This window comes from Camelus dromedarius, unplaced genomic scaffold (genome assembly GCF_036321535.1).
Source record: "Camelus dromedarius isolate mCamDro1 unplaced genomic scaffold, mCamDro1.pat HAP1_SCAFFOLD_88, whole genome shotgun sequence".
NCBI classification, from domain to species: Eukaryota; Metazoa; Chordata; class Mammalia; order Artiodactyla; family Camelidae; genus Camelus; species Camelus dromedarius.
This window is the reverse complement of record NW_026989831.1, coordinates 102486-113181: the sequence shown is the minus strand read 5'-3', so window position 1 is coordinate 113181 and position 10696 is coordinate 102486. Positions and strand designations below refer to the sequence as shown.

The window sequence follows — 10696 nt, the reverse complement described above, 5'->3', positions numbered from 1 at the left end:
ACCACGTTAACAGATTAATGGAGGAAAAATTCCTATTGCATACAAATGTCTGATGAATGTCAACATATATTCAAGATAAATATTCTTAGCAAACTAGGATTAGAATGAACTTCCTTTACTTCACAGTAAATGTGGTGAAATGCTAAGACTTCCATTCCTATCAGGGATAAGAAAAGGATGTCCATTATTACCAGTTCTATTCAACACTGTCCAATGTTGTAAAAAAAGAAAAGGAAGAAAAAGTATAATGTTAAAAACAGCGGACACAAACTGCTAGCATTCAAAGAAGAGATACAATTGGGTATGCTGAAGTCACAAAGGATCTAGACACAAACTGTTGGAATGAATAAGCATATTTAGCAAGACTGCTGTAGAGAACATCAATGTAAAATATATCTGTATATATTTGCTCAATCAAAATATCAAACTTTAAAAAATGATATAATTTTCAACAGCATCAAACACTTAGGAATAAGTTTAACAAAAGATTTGCAAGATTATTTGATGAAAGCTGTACTACTTTATTGAGAGAATTTTAATAGTCAAATATGCAACATAAGAACAGTTTGCATGGTTTCATCTTGTCTTTCCTTAAACCTGTGGTTCTCCTTCCTCTGTAAGATAAACATAACAGTTGGGAACATTACTTAGCAGAATTGTATTTAGATTACATTAAAGATATTACAAAGGACACTACAGTTTTGCTTTTATAAGACTTCCAAGTATATATTTTAACCAATATTTTAAAACACACTACTCTCTATTGGTACAAGGAAACAAAAAGGCTGCTCAAGTTAAGAACACATTAAATAAAATGAACTTATTAAAATGTAGTTTTTAGTGGAAAGAAAAAAATTGTGTATACTTTTACTAAAAGTCCAAACAACACACACACAAAACCTAACAAAAGAAATTTACAAAAAACTGTAACTGCTTCAACTTGAAATAATATTCTGAATATAAGATAGCTAAAACAGCAATGTCATATTTGTTACTGCTTAAGTGAAGTAAATAGAAAAGCCATTACTACATTTGTTTTTTTCTCTGTTATGTAGAAGCAAAAATGTTTCTTTGGCTGGTTAGCCCTTATGGGATTGTTTAGGGTAACCATTTGTCTCCATTTTCACCTGTAATCCTGGTGCAGTTATGAGTAATGCCTTTTTTTCCCACACCTGAAAGTATTCCAGTTTGTATATTATACAATAACATTAGTTTTAAATCATTAGCATCATTTTGACATCAAAATATGGAGCACATATATACCATGTCTTACAACATGACAAAAAAGAAGAAAGTGAGAAATGAATGGAGAGAGGGAAGGAAGAAGAAAAGGAGAGGGTGGGAGAAAAGGAGACTGAGACAAGCCAAACATTTGTTTCTAAAAGTAAATGCTTTTTAAAAAACTTTACTGAGGAATAATTGACAAATATAACTGTGTACATTGCAAGCACACAATGTAATGGTTTAGTGTATGTATACCTTAGGGAATGATTACCAAGATAAAAATAAGTAATTAAAACATCCATCATCTCAGAGGTTCACTCTTTTTTTTTGTGGTGAGAATGCTTAAGATGTACTCTCATCAACTTTCAAGTATACAATACTATATTATTAACTAAAAGTAACTGCTTTTGAGGGACAAGTGTGACAAATTTTAGAAGTTTTCCCATGGTATCTGTGATGTTTAGATATTCAGGTTCTACTGGGATATCTTAAATAATATATGTTTTCCTAGTATTATCAATCATTTCATCAATATTTTGAAAATATTAGACTTCAAGAATGTATTCACTTTCAATTATATAATATACTCAATGTCTGTTAGTGTCTTGCTCATACTCCTTATTGTATATACTTGGGCTTTTTCAACTTTCTTCAGATTATGTAAACTAGTGGATACTCTTCATAAATTACTTTTAAAGAGCAATCTTTCCGATTTACTAGTTGCATTACTTTTCCTTTTACTTATGATCCACACCTCTTATTAAGTACCTCTTTCCTTTTCCCTTAGGTTTATTCTGTTGCTCTTTTTTATCTTACTTTTTCTATTGGATGCTCACATAATTAACTATCTATTTAATAACATATCCATTTAAAGGCTATGATATTCCTTTGAGGACATTTTAGTCATGTTCAATAGGCTCCTGGAAGTACTCTGAAAACTATATTTTAATCTAAATATTCTAATGGAATGGTTCAGCAATGTAAAGTAAAAAAGTTTAGTAGAAGACTAATGGAAGGTAATTTCTGCCCTAAACATCGAGTCTTTCCTTTAAATCTGGAAGCTCTTGAAAGTAATAGTCAGCAATATGGAAAACAGGTATGTAAAACATACTTAGGTTGATTAGTCAGGAATTCCTAAGGTGAAGTCCTTGAACTTCACATCTTACTAACTGTTGTCTCAAGGCAGAAACTAATATGCCACTTTTGATATGGTTAGAAGAGATCATATCATAGTGTCTGCATTTTTATTAGGAACAGTACTCACTTAGACTGACAGTGGGGACAGGGAGCATGCTCTCAGCATATGTATCTTACTCACACCTGCCTTGATCACTGACTACATGCACTCTCTCAACTTGATCAGCCACAGAAACTGGATACTAGACTATCTCTTGCCATTTTATTATTCTGTGGTTTGATGCTTCATTGGGTAAAGGATTTAAAATGCAATTATTTTTTAAGAGCTAGAATAATTCAGAATTTTATAGAATCTAAGAACAAGTATCCAGGTCTCCATGCAGAAAAACAAATACCAAGAGGAGTATTGACCCATTATCTTAGTAGCAATGAAATCTCAATTCAGATGTTAAAATCTGACTCAAGATGACATTTTATCATAAACAAATCATGAAAAACAGAATATCTCTGTATTCTACCCAACAGAACCAGAGAAGGCAAAAATCAACATTAAAAATGATTTTAATATATCTTATTTGAATTCACTATTTATATAAGAGTAAAGATAGGTTTAGAAGTTAAGGGATTTTCCAGAATCACACAAATTATGTTACAGCTGGTACTAGAACCTACTTCAGTGCCTCAGCATATTTCATAGAAACTGGTATTTATTACAAATGTGTTATATATTTGTTAAAAGCAGAAATTATAAAAGAATGTGAAAATTACTAGCTGTCGATTGAAGTACTTACTCAAGAGAAAGAATTTTCATATTTTATAATACAATATGGGTTTGATTCAATTTGTTTCTATATCTGAAAATCTGTAAGTCAGGCAGTCAGGCATCCAGGGTCTGAGCTATCTTTCAAAAAATATTTATACGTGTACTCTGTTATTAAAGTAACAGTAACATTACCTCTATATTGTTAAACATATAATACTCTGGAAAAAAGAGAAACCATATGAATTGCATTCTTAATGGATACACACCTCCTTCCGACATTTTAAGGGGCTCTGGAGTTGATGGAATCTCCCCTTTGACATCAGAATCATCATCTCCTTTATCCTCAGTCTCTGCCTGAGGCAATTTCTGGACATCAGCTTCCAGGTCAGGACCTTAAAAAGATAACAATTTAAATAGTAAACATGAAATATAAATAAGGAGATGATAATATTCATTCCTTCAAATATATGAAATAAAAGCCTGTAGGCCAGTGTGATAATAAATGTGATGGAAAAATGGACTTCACATGTTTGTTTTCCTGTATTATGAGTCATTTTAAATAATAATCTATACCACACTACATCTACATTTCCTACTTATTACCAAGGTATACTAAGAGTAGAGTGTATCAGCTATCTAAGAAATCTAAAGTTTATACCACGGATAGGATTTTAATTACAATTAAAATGTGATTTTTTGAAGGATTAGCAGAGTGTATTTGTGGGTCTGTGACAAATCCTATAGTAGTTACACTCATTCCCTATTGAAATAACCTCAAACTTATTGTTAAAATTAACTACTTACATTTACATGCAAAGGCCCTATATATAACTATCCATAAATGATTCCCATTTAGAACAAAGTATCAAAAGTAACAGCAAATTATTACTGACAAACATCAACATTTCTGTCATATAGTAAGAGTAAAGGAAGTAAAGTGGAAAGAAATTAACGGTCTTTGTTGCCAGTCATATCGTAGAAACCTCTTAATAGTGAGTGGCTAAAGTAATCTATGGCCTGAATTATGTAAATGATTGACAAGTGTTTGATGAAAATACTGGAAATTTGGAAGAAATAATTTGTTTCATGATAATTTTAAGATGCTTTTGATTTTCCTAATTATAAAAGTTTTTAAACATCTTTTAAAGCCAGTTAAAAAATCATACTAACATAGATATCTATATGCCAGTATCCTGAATTACCCAGCTTTTACCATACCATATCAAAATATCAGTCAAAGGAAACAGTGGCCATCATTCATTGAACTCTTTCCTGGAGTCTCTATTCTGCTCCACTGAACTCTATCTATTCCTAGGCCAATACGTAAAGAGTGTACAGTGCAGCCATATTTGAGTGTTAGGCATTTTATACAAAACAATTAAGCTTTTTTTGGTACAACAACAATAGATGGTAGGAAAAACACAAACCTTGGACTGAGATATAAATTATGTCCCAATGAGTCTGGTACTCTCTGGCAAGCCACAATTCCTGAGCCTCAATTTTCTCATTTACAAAATGGGGCTAACAGCCCTATGCACATAGGCTGTATTCCAGGTGTTTTAAGATATGCTGACTAGGCACTCTGCACTTGCTATTAAAAGCTGCTTACACTTGTGATGCAATGACTGAAAAGGCCACGCAAGCATGTTCAAAGAAGAAAAAATTAAACTATTTTAATAATGTACATTTTTGTAGTTAAAATTAGTTTCCTGTGATTTATCAAGGACTATTTTCAAGCACACAAAATAAATCTTGAAGAAACAGGAAAAATTCATTATAGTAAAGGACTGCATGAAGCTGCAAACTCTACTCTCTTTACATTTTCAGGCAATTTTCAGGAAATGTTTGAGATCGATTTCTAATATTTTCTCTCTTTCTGTTATGGTATGTCATAATACATGATGCACACACACACACCTCTGCCCACCACCCCAGTATTCTTCTTCCTTTTCCCTTCACCTTGAATCAGAGGCGCTCCTTCATCCTCTTTCTCTTGACCAGATGTAATATCCTCATTCTCAGTTGGTGGGTCCTCCTCTTGAAGTTGTTCATCACTGGGCTGCTGGGCCTAAGGGTATGTGTGTGTAAATAAAAAGTTCTGTTAATACATGCCAATGATATAAATACATGTAATACGTAAACATATCTAGTCATAAATAAGTATAAAGACACTTAAAATGACTCTATATGCTTATTTGTAATGAAGTTACTCTTCCCACAGAGAGGCTACTGGAAGAAAAGTTATCCACAAGGACTTTGGAAGCTATTTTAAGCTACACTGGGATGGATGTGTGCAATCTGCTGTTAATAAGGATGAGAAAGAACTCACAATGTGTATTTCCACAGGCAACAAAGAATGTTACCCACCTGGATCAATGTTCCCTTCCCCCTTTCAGCATGGAAAACTTTTATCGCTGTATCTATAGTAGTTCAACAAAATTTTCAGGAAAACAAATTTCTGATAATAGAAAACTTCCAATATCAAAGCACTCACAACCGCAGGTTCAATGAGCTGGTAAGATTCTTGATCATCTCCCTTTCCTCTAGATTTGGATCTTAGTCTTACATGCTCACTCATATTTCACACTGAAAGGAGAATATTGTGATTTAGAAAATGTACTTAAGAGGAGCACTATAACACTTCCACGGTTAAATGCATTCCCTTAAATGTTTTTTTTACTTTGAAAATACTTTCAAAATAAGTCCCAGAGTAAGTATAAGTGTACATGTTTTCTGGTGACACCAAATGCAAGGGTGTGAAAAACCATTTATGTCAGCCAAGCTAGCAGTGAAATCACCATAAGGTACATGACAAAATATGAGGTTCGGTTTCACAACTTGATTCATCATCATGGAGACATTAAAAAAAATACCACTAGAGAATTAAAACTTGAGTAACTACCACTTTTGGCACACTCTCATTTACTAAACCCTTTCTCTGCTCTCCTCAATGAAGTTCTACTGGAACACAAAGCCACACTCGTTCACAGTCTATGGCTATTTTTGCACTAAAACGGCAGGGCTGGGTGGTGGCAATAAAAGCTCTCTGTGGCACACTCTTCCCTGGCACTCTGCTCAGTGCACTACAAACCTCAGGACACAGTCAAAACCCCACATCGGTCCTTTCTAGGCCTTTCCTTTACCGTCACCTTGCACCCTGCCCGGGGCCCCACTGCCGACTCCGGATTCTCTGCTCTGTCGGTAGTTCCGGGGCCTCCAAGACCCAGATACTGCAAATAACGCCTCCAATACTCGCCCCATCTTCACCCGACCCACTCCCCTCCGTCTCCCACTGTCTGCCTTTTCCCGCCGCCACCTTGAGAGCCAAGGTAGCCAAGACACCTGTGAGAATGACGACACCTCGAAGACCCTCCTTCTCAGAGGCCACAGATCGCACTGCTGTCCCGCTGGCTCCCCTTCACACGCACGCACACTTAAACTCCCAGCAGGACGGATCTGTCGACCTACCAGGTGATCTCAGCCGACAAAAAACAGTCCAGACTGTGAGACTTGATGTGCACAACTTGGCACCGAGAATGCGTTGCACAAGCCTCACGCTGAGGGCCGAAGACAAGCGCGCAACCCTGGGCATGCGCACTGTGCCTGTCCTGTGCCGCGTGGGCCAGTTTCCCCGCCCTCCACGGGACCCCACCAGGATTCCCGGATCTGTGCTTTGTGGGCAGTTCCTGGTGCCTCCAGGGCTCGGATAGCTCAAATAACGACCCCAAAAGTGACCCCCTACCCTCCGGGGCCCATCGTCCTCCTCTTTTCCCGCCCGCCATCACCACGAGAACAATGGCGGCCATGGCACCTCTGAGGAGAAGGACGACGACCTTGAGGACCCTCCTCAGAGGCCACAGATCGCACCGCCTGACCCACCCAAAGCTCCCTGCCTCCCCCATCACGTGCACACACATTTAAACTCCCGGCAGTTTGTATCTGTGGACCTACCAGGTGATTCTCAACTGGTGAAAAAAGTCGAGAAGGAAGAAACACGACCTCCTCTGGCCCAGCTCTGCTCACAGAATGCGCACAACAAGGCGCATGCGCTGTGTGCGCCTGTATGTGTGTCCCGCCACTAGGCTGAGACCCGGAACTACAGTCTCCCAAGGACGAGAAAAGGAGCTTGAAAAGTTTTGTTTTTTTTTTGGAACTCCACAGCAGTCTTTCTTAGGCGTCCACAAACTTTAGTGACAGCCCCAGGTTACTCTTAGTGGTAAAAGTGTCTCAGAAAGACGCTTAAGGATATTAAGGATTTTAATGCCTATTTTTGTACATGCTTTGATTAACCATTAACTTCTCTTCTGGGTTTTCTGTCTTGCTTGCAATGACTTCGCTCATTTTCATAGAATAAATACATTCACATCTGTTTCCTTTTTCACTTGTGGTACTGCACATTTAAATCTCTGGACTCAGAACTGATTTTTTTGAATATATCTGTGGTCATGGGGTCTGTGTATGGTTAAGAAATATCCATAGATACTGGTTCTAGGATCTAGCCTCAGTCCACTGTCACATGGTGCACAGCAGTGTGAGTATGCTCATTATATACTGTACTTCTCACTAGTCCACCATCTTCTCAGTCTGCTAGCTTATGGAATAAAGTCGATATTCCTTGCCCCAACACCTTGTCTCAAGATTTATTGCCCTGTTCTGCAGCAAGCAGTATGAGCTTGGACTTGGTAAAAGTTCTTCAATTTTTTAAAAGAGTGAGATCAGTTATAATCCTTAATCTCTTACTTAGTTTATCTCTTATACTTTATGATCTTTCTCAGAAAGGGCACTATCATTATCACTTTTTACTTGCTTTTCCCCCTTTAAGTCCAGGTTTTTCAGTACTGCACTCAAGAATTGCTCAAAGAATTGGAGCTAGTGATTTCTGGACTTAGACTTTCTGTTAGCACCTAACCAGCAAATGGTCAAATTCATGCCATCAGACAGTTGGAGAGCTGTGGGTCATGAGGACCTGGGCTTTGATGATTCCTGAATTGTTCCACTTCACTTTATAGGGCAGACTTCAGCCTGATGCCAGTCTTTAGCTTTCTCCCACCATTCCTATGGAAGATAACCACTGACCAACTTGATCAAGGGCCATAATTGGATTTGGGCAGAAACAAGTTGTGAATTTGCTCTGGTGACACACGGGAAGCAGCAGAAAGTATGAAAGAACTGCTTGATACATGACTCCAGGAACTCTCTCTGGGCTGATAAGCAAGGAGAGCTAGCCTACCAGCAGCTCTTCTACCTGCAGTTTCCCACAAGACCAGAGATTTACTTCTTTTAAGCAGGAGAATCTATGAAGAAATGTAAATTTCCATAGGATCACAGGCTCGTGGGGAATGGAACTAGTTCTACAGATTCTGGGCTGCTGCCATTTTCCAGAATATCATAAGCAACTGTCATCTAAGCTCAGACTGCTTGGTGGCTGAGGTCAAATTATTTACTACTTATCATGTGAAATGCAGCTCTCATGCTTGCCTCATAAGATGGGAGCACAGAAGGAGCTGGGATTCTTTTGCTACAGCACAGCAATGCATGACCTTCAGTTATGTCCCAGCCCATGGACAGTTTCCACAGGATCCAAAAGAACAAGAGGCCATAGGAACCTGCTGACCCTTTTGCCTGTGAGTTCCTGTCTGTATCAAGTGGCAGTTGTCATAAGCAAAAGACACTGTTACCTGAATTTTAATGTGAAGCTTTGCAAATGGTACTTACATTTCCTCAGTAATTATATATTTTGTGGTAGCCCTAGTGGCCTATATCAAAGATGGCCTTTTTGTCTGAAAATACTGAATTTCCAAGGCCGAAGTAAAATGGGTGTTCTCACGTGTATTTGCATGTACTTTGATAGTAGTGTTTATTAATCATTGGAGATGTTCTGTGAAAAGACTTTAATGTTAACCAAACTGTGGTTTACAATTCATTGTGGGTTGTAAGATTAATGCTGTCAACCACAAATAGCATTTTAAAGAAATGAGATAAAATATAATAGTAAATATCAGCCTGAACTGCATATAGAGTATGAAAATAGACTACACAATACATATATTTATGTGCCTACTGAATTATACACAAAATATATTTTTCATGCATTGTAATAAAAAATGGAAAATCACTACTTTAGACAGTATCAGATAAATGCGTATAGGCCATGTCTTCAGCTATGTATGAGAATAATGGATTAGGACCTACTCAGAATAACTTCACTCTTATCAATGTCTTCCTACATAATCTTTGAAGTAGTTCTTAGTGTAGTTTAAGCTGGTTCAACTTTACTGTGGGCATTTGACCCTCAGCAAACTTACTTGTGGAATCTTGAGGTTGTGAGAAGAAAGTCCGATTAGTAGGGGGGCTTTGTGGTTCATTACCTCTGTTAATGCCCAGAGTCTCTCCTATTGTGTCCTTCTATAGCTTCAAGGTTTGTTCATGTGAGTGATTCTGCACTTGGGTGATGCTGCCTTGACCATTCTCTTTTTACCCTTAATTACTGAAACTTTTTAATGTATGTAATTATGTACTTAATTAGCATCTAGTGACAGTGCCAATTGTGGTGTTCAGTGTTGACACATTTTACATATACTCAAAATATTTTCAATATAAATATTTATTCTTACCAACTTTCTCTTAAGGTACATGGAGACTTTCAATGCAAATAAATATCAGTGTTTAATGTCAGATCTTACTATGCAATAATCTTGAAGAATTTCTAATCAAACTGTTATCACCATAAACTTTAGATAAATGACACATTTACTAAGACACAGAATCAAAGATTTTGAGATATTGACATTTTAATAGATCCACTTGAGGAATATAAAGTCATAGAATATTTGGAAAAGTTTCCTCCTTAAAACTATGGAGTGAATTTGGGATATTCTTTCTCATTAAAATCATTTCCTTTTATTCCTTTAATCATGTTTCCTATTGAGTGTACTCATTCAAACATAGTTTTCATTTCACACAAATACTTGGCCTTAATCTACTATTCAGCTTCACTTCAGTTTAGAATGCTTAGGAAGACCAAGTAGCCAAATACTGTATACCAACAAGATTTCTGGCATTCCTGTACTAGCGTGTGGTCCCTGATCATTCTTAGAAAATCATCATATCTAACCACTGTCATATCATCAGCAATATAAGAGCCACAACACTTGGAGTTACGGTTATCACCTGAACATACTCTTTGAATTATAGTGCAATAGACTAAATGTTTCTCTCTCCCCCAAATTTTATATGTTGAAATCTAATCTTCAATGTGATAGTATTGGGAACTGGGTTATTTGGGGGATAATTAGGTCACGAGTGTGGAGCCCTTTTTAAATGGGATTAGTGCCCTTATAAAAGGAATCCCAGGGAGCTCTCTCACCCTCTTTCTGCCATGTAAAGATACAATGAGAATTCTGCAACCTAAAGCTCCTGGAGAATGTCATTCTAAGTGAAGTAAGCCAGAAAGAGAAAGAAAAATATCGTATGAAATCGCTCATATGTGGAATCTAAAAAACAAAAACAAAAACAAAAACAAAAACAAACAAACAAAAACAAAGCGTAAATACAGGACAGAAATAGACTCAT

General features: G+C 36.9%; 1 protein-coding gene across 1 annotated transcript; it reads right to left on the bottom strand.

Moving 5' to 3' along the window:
* Positions 1 to 561: 561 nt before the first annotated feature.
* Positions 562 to 7139, bottom strand: LOC105100456 (putative G antigen family E member 3). The gene is made up of 5 exons (XM_010993464.3): positions 7076 to 7139; positions 5619 to 5710; positions 5084 to 5192; positions 3391 to 3516; positions 562 to 614 (listed from the first exon to the last, which is right to left on the bottom strand). The coding sequence occupies exons 2-5, from the start codon at positions 5700 to 5702 to the stop codon at positions 592 to 594; spliced, it is 342 nt and encodes a 113-aa protein (XP_010991766.1). The 5' UTR covers positions 5703 to 5710; positions 7076 to 7139; the 3' UTR covers positions 562 to 591.
* Positions 7140 to 10696: the final 3557 nt, after the last annotated feature.